Genomic DNA, 14816 nt, shown 5'->3' with positions numbered 1-14816 from the left:
GGCGATGGGGACTCTGGGAGCGTTGCTGTTGTTTCTCACCACCAGCGCGGCACTTGTGTGTAAGTTTCTCGATTTTTTTAAATGAATGAACTCGTCGATTTCTTAGTTTTGTAATTCACGTCTTTACGACAATGTCCGCTTCCGAGGTAATAATGGTTTTTTTATCTCTATTTGTAGAGCACACTTTCGAAGCGCAAGGTTCAATGCCACTTCACACGAGTTAAGATCAAACTAAACATTTACAAAAGCCAAATGTGAACAAAATAATAATCCACTTATATAAGGAGAAGACACAGCATTATAAAAAACGGTAAAATAATTAAGATGCTAAAATATAATCAGGAGGCTAAATTACACTGGTCAACAATTTTTTTTCTGGCCTGTACTTTTGCAGCTGTTTTAGACTAATTTCAGGGTGCTGATTCCAAATCTGATCTCAGATTTGCTCTATCACATCTCATTTTATGCTATCGGCATACCCCATTTTAATTGATTTTACCCGAAATTAACTCTGTCACTTATGATTGCAAGTTGTTGCGAGTCAGTGACTGCTTTGGTGTTAAAATATGGTGCTGTATTTTTAGGATAGTGTGTTTATAATATCATTTTATGTAGATATCCACATTTATGTAATATTTTTATTCTGCAGTTTTTATTGAAAATGCAATATTTGATATCTCAAAAACCTGATGTGATAGACAAAAACTGATGCCAGATTTGGAATCAGCACCCCAAACTAACATTAAAACCGTTGGAATACCTTATGCCAGAAAAAGTGTGTTGACCAGTGTTATAGAACTGGGCCGGCCGCCTTTGGCCGTGATTTGAACGTCGCCACCATGGGGAGCAAAACCTCAGACGCGATCGGGAAGAGAACTCCAAAGTCGCGCGCTGCCAACACGAGAGGCAAAGTTCATCGACTCACGTCAAGTTAATAATGCACGGTTAGAAAAGGCACTCGAAAACATCGACAAGAACAAGTCCGCGTGCATTGAGCGTTGAGGGTAATATTCTTGATGGGTTTTTTTTATTTGACATAAAGCCGTAGTCACTGAAGCAGTTAATTTCACAACTTTTGGAATTGCACTCAAAGATATATTTCTCCGTAACGTATTATTTCATCTGGGCCTCCATTTCACGGGAATGTTTTACTTGTGATGCTGACATTTTAATGCTGTTCTTAAAGTGAAGTTTAATACGATATATTTTGCAATGGTTCACAACTATGTATGTACAAGAATTTGAACTTTGCATTCAGCGTTTGAGCATCGATATATTCCGATTTGCTTCGTCCATTATTTAATTGTTTCGGCTTATTTATTGCATCTAAACGACAACCCACAAATGCGGCCAAAGTTGGAATAGCTTCGGCTGAATTTGTACTTTGTGGAGCAGCTTAATTACGAAATCGGATTGTGAAAATGGTTCTAGATTTGATGTTTTCGTGACTGCAGGATTCATACTCTTTGGTTGTTTCGGCAAAGTCACGTAGGTAAAAAAATAAAAATAAATGAAATCACGACGTTTCGGAGGCAACACAAGCTTCCGTCTTCAGGTGGAACCGTCACAGCAAAATTACTGATACAGCAAAATTACTGATACAGCAAAATGACTGTATCAGAAGTTTAAAATTACTGATACAGTCATTTTGCTGTGACGTTTCCACCTGAAGACGGAAGCTTGTGTTGCCTCAGAAACGTCGTGATTTCATTTATTTTATAATTTTTACCTTACGTGACTTTACCGAAAAAAACAAAGAGTTGTGAAAATGGTTGTTCAACTTACTGGTGAGCTGAAAAAAATAATAATTGGCACGTTTGTTCAACGATTGTAGCCATGGAAATTTCCATTTGTTTCGCTGTGGAGGGGGATGGCCCAGTCAGTGCGTGTCCTAACCCAAAATCAATTGTGAATAATAACACTCATCTTCTTGGTTCTTTCGGTAAAGTCACGTAGAAGGGAAATAATAAAATAATAAAAATAAAACATGATAAAATAAAATTCTCACGACGTTTCGGTCACAACACAAGCAACCGTCCTCAGGTGAAGAAACAGAGCTGTCTGAAAGACAGCGCTCCAATGACAGCTCTCTCTTCTGTCTTCACCTGAGGACGGCTGCTTGTGTTGTGGCCGAAACGTCGTGAGAATTTTATTTTATTATGTTTTATTTTTATTATTTTATTATTTCCCTTCTACGTGACTTTACTGAAAGAACCAAGAATATGAATCCCTGCAGTCACGAAAGCTTTAAATCGAAAAATAATAACACTGTTACAACTTTGCTTGGCTACTTGGCATATTTTGAGCCTTCACGCGCAAGAAACACATCACGGTTGAAAGGAAACATTCCTAATTTAACCAACTGTCGGCTTCCCAAATGTGGAAGGATAATTGTGGGCAAGTCATAACAGTGCTGATTTGTAACAGTATTCACAAATATAATTTCCACACATTCCCCCCCCCCCCCACTTTTGTGTATAGAAGCATTCTCCCTCGCCCCCCTTAAGATCTTTGACGGAGTGATGTCAATTCCCCCAGCCCACTTTAAAACAGTGTGAGTCTCTCTAAGTGCATGCTTGATCATTTCCCCCGGATTTGACAGCGTAAGCGGTGAAGTTCATACACTGATGTCCTTAAACCTAACAGCGCTGTCCGACAGCCAACCATATTTTCGAGGACTGGCCCTGACTGCCCTCTTTGTTTTTTAAACAATGGTTGCTAGACGGAGGGGGTCGGACTAACAGTGCCGGACGCGAATCTGACCGTACGTCGCCGCCAATCGTGCTCACGGATCATGCGGCGCACGTCCGTGCGGTCTTCCAGCTGCGGCTGTCGGTGGCAGATGGACACGGGCGGACAACGTCACTCAAGCCATTAGCGGCCTTGCCGTCGAAATAATCCCCACCAATGGTGTCACCCCGGTGAGGGGACCGGTCAAGTACCCAAACTTCTTCAGTGCTTCTGACGACGGTGGTAGGTCAGCACGCTCCAACGATTCGCTATAATTCCGCGTGTTGTACTCCACTAAACTTTATTATTTTTTTTTTACCATGTAAGGCCCACTGAGCTATACAGTTCTTTTTTCAGAAGCGACCTGGCCACAAATGATAGCTCAACAAAGTGGATTAGCACGTGGAAATGTATAGCTACCGAATGCTCTAAACCCGTGTGTTTAAATGTGGGGGGGGAAACGGGAGGACCCAGAGAAAAATCCCACGTGACCACGGCGTGAAATATACAAACTCCAAATATACAGCAGCAGCAGGCGTTCGGGTCGGGATTAAACCCACGACCTCCTGTGTACCAGGCGAGTTAGTTAACATTTCGCCACTGCAGAATCTCACCACGCTTGGGCCACAAAGTGGGCAGGAGAACAAAGTATTGAGCTGTTGGGCCCGGAGAGACCAGGGGATCGATCGATGTTCTGTCGCCCAAGAGGTTCATGGCATTAAATCGTGCATTCTCACTTGCCTTGTTGGTCATGGGGGTTGATTGGCTAATGTGGTTTCTCACCACAGTAACCACATCGGCCGGGGAGAGCTGAATACAAAAATGGGGGGGGGGGGGGGGGTGTGGGGAGCTGGATTGATTTTGATGTAAAATCAGCACTTGTTAGCCGCGGCCAGGATTGAAAGTGATCGGGATCATAATGTAGCGCACTAACCACTGCCTCACTACTCTCCGAACTCAGAAAACGAGAATTGTCGGTTTAAAAATGATCAGCGAGTTTCTAATAGAACATAAGAGTGGTCTGACTAGTGGAATCAGAATGCTTGAGTATGAAATCGGGTTGCATGAGGTGTAAATGTTTTTAACTTAGATCGCGTAAGTATGAATGTGTCGAAACCCTCCACCATCCGACACAGCCAATTAGTAAGGGATTTGTCACGTAAACACAGCGCCAAATAGTGACTACTTCTCCAACACACCGGTAGGCTGGAGTAGTAACCTATTTGGTGCTTTGTTATTATTAATAATATTGGTCGCGAAAGCCTACGTATTAAACTGCATGAGGTGTGTCTGCAGGCATTACGATTACCAAGAAGACATGCGACAATTCATACGACTGGACCAGCTGTGCCAAAAATCTAGCGGATGCGTGCTGCAAAAAGTACCCGAGATCCTGCCTGGAGATAAAAGAGACGACAGGCACAACCAAAGGTAATCCTGAAAAACATCACATCCATTTATCTTCGGCGTCGAGGACGTGGCTGTTCTGTTCGGTAACAATTCCATGTCCTGGCATTCTCCCCGCGAATGGTTGGGGCTCCCTTTCTTGTCCTCTTTGCCAACTCATTCCTCGTCCCAGGCCTTCTGCACATCGATGCTATCGGAAGCACCTGCACAGGGGGCACAACGACTTATTGCAACGGGGGTGGGTGGCTATGCAAGTGGGTGGCTATGCAAGTTGGTGGCTATGCAAGATACGACTGTGCTCGCCGACCCCTTCTTTCTCCCGACTCACTTGAACTGAAATCCCTACGGTTTTTTTCTTTGTTTAACTCCTTGCAATAAATATATAGGCTATAACTAAATTGTATTGTTCTCCTATATTTAAAAAAACAATTCAAAACACGTGTATATATATATTTTTTACTTATCATGGGACCTTTTTTGCCAGAATCAATGCATGTGTAGGGGTGTTAGAGAGAGAGCCCGTTATGCATGGCAGCTTATGGCAAACAAACACAGTGGGCGGGGCTACGTGAGTGCACGGGGAGGTGCTCTCTACGACGTCCGCGCCAGGCACCCTGGGGGGGGGGCTGATTCGGAGTTATGATCCCCCGGGGCCCCACCCCTCAGCGGGGGGTTGGGTATAAAAGGGGATGTATCGGAGGGCTCAGGGAACCTGTTAAGCTAACCAGTGAAGACTGAAGACGTCTTAGCTAGAGCCCTGGACTCCCCTGGTTCGCCGTCCTTATCAGGGCCGAACAGGACCGAGCCAGCGGCGTGGTCCCGAGATCCAGAGCCGGTGCTCTTGTCAGCGCTGGTCTGGGACTCTGGGTACCGGGCCCGACTTACCAGTGTCGGGCCAGATAGCCTCCCCTAGCCCGTTAGTGGAGGACTAGGAGGCAGGCTAGGAGTAGCTAGCGCGTGTATCCCCAGCTAGCCGGGTGAGGGGGCCGACACCCCCTCTAGTGTTGTATGCCACAACCGTGCTGTGTGAATAAACCCGTGTGCCTCCAACTCCGGCGTCCAAGAGTCGTGAACTCTACTACACATGCAAAAGAATAATAATAAGTTTTATCCTTTCTGGCAATAACACAGGTGGTTCAGATGTTCAAACACCAAATAGAAACCTTTTGCAAGGAATCAAGTCTTAATTAACCACACGTACATCATGGGACCTCCTTTGCCAGTACCAAAATATACTGATAGGGGTTTTTCCCCTTTTTTCTGGTCCCATGATGTAGCTGATCAACCCGAGCTCTCATTACTCTGGTAGTGCGTTGTCTTTGAACTGTGCGCCTTTTGGCGTCATCTGGTCGAACACCATATGAGACTAGGCTCTAAAGAAAGCTGTCTCTGGTGTGGACTAATCAGTTTCAAAGACAATGCATAAATTATCAGAGTATTGTTTTTTGTTTGCATTTGACTGCAAGTATTGTGGTTAATGTAAAGGTGTCAGTTTTGTTGCCAGAAAAAAGGGGGAAAACCCTATTAGTAACCACACGTACTTGTGGTGAATATGCAAACACACATGCTCTGATAGTATTGTCTTTGAAACTGATTGGCCTACCCCAGAGACAGCCTCGTTCATGGCCTTGTCTCACCAGCAGTGTTAGAGCGGGGAACAACGCAGAGGAGAACAGCACAAAGACAAGGCACTGTCAGAGCATTTATAGCTTGGGGTGAGCAGCTCTATCATGGAAACTTCTATTCTTAATTTTCATAAAATGTGTGTAACTTGTTTATCTGTAGCCAACTGGGGTCATGTGTGCGTCGCATAACGCTGCTGCCACATAACCCCCCGGGCCCCCCCCCCCATGGTTGCACTCCTTGCCCCTGGTCACGATCTCTCTCTCCCGATGCGCATTGTATTCACGCACAGATGGCATCTACTCGCTGCAGACGAAGGAAGGCAAGCTCTACCAGGCGTTCTGCGACATGCACACCAAGGGAGGGGGCTGGACCCTGGTCGCCAGCGTCCACGAGAACAACATCGCGGCCAAGTGCGCCATCGGAGACCGCTGGTCCAGCCAGCAAGGCAGCAACCCGTTGCCGATCTTCGTGGATGGTGACGAGAACTGGACCAACCTCAATGTCTTCAACAAGATCCTTTCCGCCACCGACACCGATTACAAGGTCAGTTCTATTTCGATTTAAAGCTTTCGTGACTGCAAGGATTCATATTCTTAGTTTTTTTCGGTAAAGTCACGTAGGTGAAAAATTTAAATTAATAAAAGTAAAATAAAATAAAAAATAAAATAAAAATCACGACCATAATAATAAAAAGGGGGCCTGTCCTGGCTCACCCCCCCCTCAACCAGTATATATACGGGGTAGTATCTCTTGGAATCTCTCATTTACTTGATACAGCAATCGTGCTGTGACGGTTCCACCTGAAGACGGAAGCTTGTGTTGCCTCCGAAACGTCGTGATTTTTATTTTATTTTAATTTTATTTTACTTTTATTTATTTTAATTTTTTTACCTACGTGATTTTACCGAAAAAACATAAGAATAAGGTCAGTTCTGCTCGCCGTTCTTGCGTTTGCCAGCAAAGGCATCAAACGGACGTCCTACGGCGACGTCCCGGACTCGTTTCTATTGTTGGATGCCACTGATGAAGCCGTTTGGTGTCACGGCTCTCCGAAAACAAATGGAGAATCATGACTCAATGAGATTCCGGCATGACCCTTCATCCCGGATCCGTTCATCGTCTTTAAAGGTGGTACAGCAGAGGAAACACTGACCAAACCATTAGGACGCGGTCTTTCCGACAGCTCTGTTCTTCACCTGAGGACGGCTGCTTGCGTTGTGGCCGAAACGTCGTGAGAATTTTATTATGTAAAATTTGTATTATTTTATTATTTCCCTTCTACGTGACTTTACTGAAAGAACCAATAATATGAATACTGACCAAACCCTAGAGCACATTCTATGCCCGAGAGCGCATTTGTAAAGAGCAGAGCGCATTGCAAGCCGCAGGACGCATTTTCAAACGGAGAGCGCATTGCCAGACGTGGACCACATTGTCAACTCCTGCCAACTTTGCAAATACAACTGAAGCAGCAGCAGCAGGAGGAGGGACACCAATGGCCATCGCTTGGCTTTCAAACTTGAATATCGACATTTAAGTTGCTATTCCCCAAGCCACCGCACACACGCACAATCAAAATCACTCGACCACCTTTTATTGCCACGCCGTCGAGTTAAATCAAACACTCTGGCCGCCGCTGTAAGGGGAAAAATTCCCTCGCTAATGTGGACAGCTGTTTTGTTGGACAGCTACGCAGTAGCTACCAAATCGACCGTAGCCATATTCCAGTCGATTAAGCTTGATCCAAGGCAATCTGTCCCAGCCGGGGCCTATGAACAAGTGTAACTGACTTGTAACGGGAATGTAAAGCGGTCTAATAACCCAGTCCCGGGATTCCTGCCAATATTTAATTACGAGCCACTTTGGACACGCTTTCACGCCGACGCCTTTCCAGGACCCTACAGGCGCAGCAATGTCCTGCCTAGTCCGTAAGTTTAATCTATTTCTTGAAAATGTTCAACGTTATGTCACACATTCAAAGCAAATTTATCAGCGTGCTGTATCACATGAGATTATACCCCAGGCCTACTGTAGCCACCGATCTATTAACCCGAGGTCAGTGTCTGTGATCAACCACAGGAATTGCTGACCCAAATGGACTGGGTGACTTTAGTAATCTGAAAATTGTGCCACAGATCCAGTGTTACAGCACCCACATTCAAAGTAGATATATCTGTGTGCTGTATCACATGAGAGTATGCCTGAGGCCTCCTATAACCACCGAGTTGTTAACCCAATGTCAGTGTCTGTGACCAACCCCAGGAATTACTGACTCAAATGGACGGAGTGACTTTAATACACAAATAATTGTGCCACAGACCCTCTATGTTTAATTCCAACGACACCCCATTGATGCTGCACAATGATTAATTTACAATTAACAGCACAGAACACACAAGTTCAAATCCTCGTTGAGTGTCCACATGCCCTTTGTCCTACTCGGGGTCAATACAATAAATACCGCAGTATGGAAAGTTAACAGTGGTTGTGATATAGAGTGACTGGCAACTACCATGGGAATATGGAATTTATGATATTGTCCATTTAAAACGATCGTAGTGGAGCGGAATTTTTTAAGTTGGTGTATTTGTCACCGATATTTGTTTTAGTTTTTCTCCTCGAGATTGTAGTTTTGATGACAGGCTCAGCTGCCACTCGGATGGGTCCAGGCGCATTAGAAAAACACAACAATAATAACATCGTTGTATTATTTTTTCCCTGGACGATCTGATAATCGGACGGTGTGTCCTGGTGTACTGAAGCGTTTGCAAAGAAAAAGAAACCCAAAATAATTTTGTCATAGGTTAAACTTTTTTCTCAGTTGATTTTTTTTGTTCTAACCACATGGTCGACAGCATACACAAAGAGGGGAGGGGGAAACGCTGACTACTAGGCGTGGCTATCTCAGTAATGGGCGGAGCCATGAAAGTGGCTATCTGAACAGCAGGTGGGGACGGGGCGGTCAGTGGCAGAGCTACTCACTGTGGGGGAGGGGCTAGTGGGGGGAGTGGGTGTGACTATGTGAAAGTGGGCGGGACTTAAAGAGAGAGTGGCTGGCAGCTCACAATGTACAGGGACTCCTCTACTTACGAACGAGTTAGGTTCCAGAGGTCTGTTTGTAAGTCGATTTGTTCGTAAGTCCAACTTTAGCCCCGTCGATTCCAAACACGTTGAACGGCATGTACACCAAACACGGAGAATGGCTTCAAACGTTTAATAATCTCCTGTAGATGTAGATTCCACTGGTTCTTCGCATTCTGCAGATGTAGATGCCACCATCGCCATCTAATGCTCAGCGGTTGAACGACTCTCCATCCGAACAGACGACTGGACAGGTTTGTTTGTAATTCTGAAAGTTGAATGTTCTTAAGTAGAGGAGCCCCTGTATGCAGATTAAGCCTCCCAAATGTTTATTTTTTATCCGTCTAATGCCGTTTTTGTGTGGCGCGCACATGTGTGCGTTCAGAACGAGGGATACTATGACCTTGACTCGGACGATATCGCGATATGGCACGTCCCAAATGGGACACCTTTGCACCAGTGGAAGCAGTCGGCGATCCTGCGCTACCACACGGAAGTCGGCTTTCTGGAACCCCTCGGGGGGAACCTTTACTCCTTATACAAGGTATGTACGGTGTGAAAGAAGTTCAACATACATACATATACCATGACAACTTGACACACTTTTCTTGAGATGGAACTTTAGTGAAGTCACGTTCACTTGACACAGGCGGAGACCCCCACTGCAACATCCCCGAGTCTCCCGCGCATCTCCCTTATATACGGACCGAGGCCACGCCCCCCTTCTCGACCATTCTCGCTGACTCTGGACGCTCGCTTCACCAGCAGACTCCACCGTCCTCTTCCGTCACTTGACCCCGCTCCCTTCTCGATCATTCCCGTAGCCACCAGTCCCTTCGCACTCACAGCGGACACCCCTGTCATGACTTCGCGTGGCCACTAGTGCATCCACACTGTCTGCTGACTCCCCTGTCATTATCTCCCGTGGCCACCAGTCCCTTCACACTCACAACTGACTCCTCTGTCATTACCTCCCGTGGCCACCAGTCCCTTCGCACTCACAACTGACTCCTCTGTCATTACCTCCCGTGGCCACTAGTCATTACACATACATGGCCCCATGCGCTCGTGTGCGATTGCCCATGATGTTTTGGGCAGTTGTGGATTTCGGGCGAGGGGGCAGGGGGGGTTACATGTGCAGCATGTATCTGAGCTCCGGGTGTACACAAAGACAAAGATCCCCTGTATATCCTTAACATACTGTTGGGGCAAGTGCTGTTAGCAAGCACCTATGAAGGCCGGAACAGCACACACATGGGTGGGTGGCCAGCACCAGGCCCGGCCGCCTTTCTCTTCCAAGTGGCGATGTTTACACACATCACAAGGTACTCATTTGAGGCTGAGTTGACCTTGGCAAGGCCCAGAACTGGTTCAGAAAATCGCCACTGGTGTCAGCCGTGAGCGGGAACCCGGGTCGCCGGGTTCCGTAGCGCAGTGCGATAACCACTACACTACCGCTCCCCATATGTACCAACACACAGTGCCAATACACACACACACGCTCACCTGCAAGTCACGTGTCCGCGTACGTGTGTCTGGAGGAAGGGGGCCGAAAGTACCACCCAGTCACCCACCTGCCCTCAGCCAATCACGACCAAGCAGCACTCTGGATGCCACTGTGACGTCATGCTCATGATCTAATTTTGTTTTTCCCCGAGATTCACAAAAAAGTATCTTCGCGATTCGCGGACGGAACGCAATCCATGTATTGCCCACTGTTAAATTATTTAGTGTTGCTTTGTAACTAGTAATTAATAGCACGTTTTAAAACGCTTCTAAATGCTGTAATAGCTGAACAGTTACGTAAATTTGATCTTTGTTGTTGTTGTTGTTAAAAAAACATGGTCAAATGCGCCAATGTCTCTACAATACATTTTAACTCATGCATAAAGTAAGAGATTCATGCTTACAGGTAACATTCAGGGAAATGGATAGGGGTTGGGTTTAGGTTTACGGGTTAGGGGATAGGCCTTAGAGTTAAGGTTGGGGTGAGGGTTTAAGGTTTGTTATACCAAAAATCTATTTTTCACACAAATCTGCAGGGACAGTAGTCTCGCCCTTGTTAAAATCTAATTGTTTGCACTGTTTATATTTCAGAATTTCTACCCATTGACGTTCGGTTCAGGCACCTGTCAAATCAATAATGGACCTTTTTACCCAATAGTTTACGATTTTGGAAGCAACAATGTTGTCAACTCACTCATCTGCCCTAACTGTATAGGTGAGTGACTTTTACCGAGCGTTTAACTCGTCAAAATTGGGTTCACGCACGAAACATGTTGCACGTTCGAAATGAAGAGAGGAGGGACTTCACATTGATGGCACCACATTTACTTGTAATGTCTGTAAAACACAACAATATGTACAGTATATCACGCTTAGCAGGTCTACAGCAAGCCTCCATTTTCCATGCTGCTAGTGTGAACATAGGCAATCCCCGAGATACGAAAGTCTCGCTTACGAATATCCATACTTATGAACGAACCGCAATTAGACTGTTATTTTTCGATTTAAAGCTTTCGTGACTGCAGGGGTTCATCTTCTTGGTTCTTTCGGCAAAGTCACGTAGAATGGAAATAATAAAATAATAAAATAAAACAAAACATAATAAAATAAAATAATAAAATAAAAGAAGTTTTATTATGTTTTATTTTATTACTTTATTATTTCCATTCTACGTGACTTTGCCGAAAGAACCAATAAGATAGACTGTTATTATTTTTAATCATACGACTTGTGAACGATCGGTCGTACTTAATTAACAGAATCGCGGAACTTTAGTTCGGCAGAGCGATGGTCACGAATGAAGACTGAGTAATAGGCAAGGAATGGAGCATCTCGTCTTGTCATATTTTTTTAGCGCCTTGAGTACTAACAACCGTATGTATGAACGTAATGGTGAAGACGAGGTGAATACAATAAGACGAGAGGAAGTGATGGGCGGACCGGTGATGCGTGAATTAAGTGAAACCTTGTTTTATACGAGAGCAAATGACGATGAACGCATTGGATGGACGGAGAATGAGTGGTCGCCATGGAGAGAGAATGTGAAGGAAGAACAGTAATGGTCGTGGTTATAATGGGGAGAGATTAGGGGGTCTTGGGATGAACGAGGGGTGATCCACTGAGGAAATACCCCTCTCAACGACCACCCCTGTTAACGACTAATCACTTAACGACAGGCCTCCATACAGCCCAATGTGTAGTGTATAGTAGTGGAGTGTATATAGAAGTGTAATGTGTAGTGCCTCCATAGAGCCCAATGTGTTTACTTACCGACCATTCCCTTGTTAACGACGGGCTGTTGTAGGTACAGTAAATATGAATTAATGCATTGATTAACCGTGTTAATGTTAATACTATGTGTTTATAATGTTGTTGGTATCTTTATGTATTGATATCCATTGTTTAAATAGCTAAAATTAAAAAAAATTCGGTGAAAAATGATAACTTTCGATGCGATCTGAACGAATTAAGCCTTTAACGTGCATCTCCTATTCTCGTTTAATTACCAAATCGCTTAGCGACCGCTTTCGTGGAACCAAGTACCGTGGTTGAGAGGGGGTTCGACTGTAGAGAATATGAAATCAGGTTCGAGGTGGATTATTGCGTCGTAGAAATATGGGCGGGTGACTGAGGACTCCTTCATCCAGCAGTAGATCGACCGAACAACGATTCACCCCCCCCCCCCACTACAGGTGAAACACGGCCAGGGTTTGTGCAGTTCCGAGTGTTCAACACGGAGAAAGCCCCATTCGCCCTCTGCTCCGGGGTCATGGCTCTCAAGTGCAACACCGAGCATGTGAGAGGAGCATTTGCACCATCCGACACACGGTGTTGAGAGTGATGTCATGTTACACTCGCCCCATACGGTAAAGCAGAGCCCGGGGAAACTAACCCCCCCCGTCACCTCATTTGATAGGGCCATAAACACCTCAAAAATAGGCCTGTGAAAGGCACGCATCCATCACTGGTAACGTACTCTTTGGTTTTGTCGTTGGTAACGTAAATGCCCCAACTGGCAGCACTTTGCGTTCTGTGAGTTTTGCCAGCGCTCACTCAGTCCGTCTGTGAACGCGAGCCCTATTTCAGTTTTTTTGTTTGCATTGTTATTGGATAACACTAAGTTGCGTGTTAATGTGCGGTTGGATCAACTGAGGCGGTGGAAAGTCCTATTCTGTAGTAAAGAAAAGGGTCTCCACCACCTCTGCTGTATAGCAATTGCACATACAGGAGACTCGATTAATTATCCACGCTAACGACGGCAAGGATGGCCGCGGATAATCCAAAATAGAACTATTTAACGAGGATCTCTTTGCAAAAAAAACACGAGTATATGTATAAATTATGAAATTTGGTATGCTAATGAACCAAAAATGAGCAATACATTCTCTCCTTCACCTGTTTAATTACAAAAGTCCATACACAAACACACGCACAGTTTCACAAATTAACACTCACAAATACATGATCGGATAAAGCACTCAAAATTAAGCACAACTGACGATTTCTACTGTTACTCTTTCAACTTATAATGAATACTAACGATCGCAGAAGACTCAGCTCACTAAGTAGATAGCAGAGCCACGCCAATCAACATCAATCAAACTCCGCCCACTGTTGTAAATATATGCTACTACTGTACTGTAGAGGCGATCACGTGGATTTCGGACTAACCGGAGCACATATTTGTTCGGTTTAAGCACGTGGCTTGTAAAAAACATTTCCAAGAATAACACAGGGAAATAATAAAATAATAAAAATAAAACATAGTAAAATAATTCTCACGACGTTTCGGCCACAACGCAAGCAGCCGTCCTCAGGTGGAGAACAGGTCCGTCAAGTAGACAGAGTGGGCCTGTTTTTAGATGATTAATTCGTGCTTAAGGGAGAATCCATGAGTTTTTAATTTACGTCAAAATCTCAGGTGCACAGTTAATCCAGAAATTGGATAAACCGCACGCGGATAATCGAGTCTACTTAGACGAAGCCTTAGGAGTGGGTGATGAGTATGGCCACTCACGAAAAACTGTTAAGGGCACACAAAAATGTATATATATCTCTCTGATCACAGAGAACTGGATACCTCAGACCATGTAACGTGTCGTGAACAATTGTCCAATCGGATCATTCAACAGCGATCTGAAACAAATCCAGGTGGCTATTCCTGAAGCAGTCAAATGGATATGAAATCTCAACATCAAATTTGTAATCTGTTGCAATCCCCCAAAAAATGGCATATTAAAGAAGAAGGCAGATAACTTTTATTTTTTTTGTTACCAAATTTTATGCATGTGTCCTAAAATTCTGAATATTTTGGGTAGCACACACGTCATTTGACATTTAACGAGTGACAACAAAAGGCAGGCTTGCTGCAGTGGATGGCAAATAAATAGTTACAACTGCCTCCATTAAAAACACTTCACACACGAAATTAACGGTTTACATTTATTTAAAGAAACGTAGACGCTGAGTCACCGACCCTCAATGAGTGAAGCGCAGATAATAACCGAACCGATATCTGCATACATGGTTCTTACACATTTTTCAAACATGGTACAACCCAGAAAACCTGCTCACGGATAACCGAGTGTTTAACCGTATAACCGAGAGGTTCACCGTACATAAACGCCGATCTCAGACTCCGCTCTTCCCCAATTTCTCAGCCATGTCGATGTGTGACTTTGCTTCAGCCGAGAACTCTAATCCGTGCTTGTCTCTCTGCAGTACTGCATCGGCGGTGCAGGATACGTTCCCCAGCAGTCTCCGAGACAGTGCGGCGACTTCTCCGCCTTCGACTGGGACGGCTACGGGACGCAGATCAGCTGGAGCTGCTCCAAGAAGTTGTTGGAGGCATCCGTACTCATCTTCTACCGCTGACGAATTTCATTTTTTACATCATGGGACCTCCTTTGCCAGTACCAATATATACTAATAAGGGTTTTCCCCTTTTTTTTCTGGCAACAAAACTG

General features: G+C 44.8%; 1 protein-coding gene across 1 annotated transcript; it reads left to right on the top strand.

Moving 5' to 3' along the window:
- Positions 1-4: 4 nt before the first annotated feature.
- On the top strand, positions 5-14760 carry LOC144735771 (intelectin-1a-like). The gene is made up of 8 exons (XM_078618282.1): positions 5-59; positions 2824-2973; positions 4027-4161; positions 6053-6306; positions 9230-9388; positions 10942-11065; positions 12543-12646; positions 14572-14760. Exons 1-8 carry the CDS (start codon positions 5-7, stop codon positions 14722-14724), a joined length of 1134 nt encoding a protein of 377 aa, XP_078474408.1. The 3' UTR covers positions 14725-14760.
- Positions 14761-14816: the final 56 nt, after the last annotated feature.

Source organism: Lampetra planeri, chromosome 57 (genome assembly GCF_965212315.1).
Source record: "Lampetra planeri chromosome 57, kcLamPlan1.2.h2, whole genome shotgun sequence".
Classification (NCBI taxonomy): Eukaryota; Metazoa; Chordata; class Hyperoartia; order Petromyzontiformes; family Petromyzontidae; genus Lampetra; species Lampetra planeri.
This window is presented reverse-complemented; position numbering and strand designations above follow the sequence as displayed.

What these genes read in the sequence shown, in the direction of transcription:
- LOC144735771 (XM_078618282.1), top strand. Translation starts at nt 5, where the DNA reads ATGGGGACTCTGGGAGCGTTGCTGTTGTTTCTCACCACCAGCGCGGCA. An exon ending in CCACCGACACCGATTACAAG is followed by an intron (nt 6,307 to 9,229) that starts GTCAGTTCTATT and finishes GTGTGCGTTCAG; the next exon opens with AACGAGGGATACTATGACCT. An exon ending in ACCTTTACTCCTTATACAAG is followed by an intron (nt 9,389 to 10,941) that starts GTATGTACGGTG and finishes TTTATATTTCAG; the next exon opens with AATTTCTACCCATTGACGTT.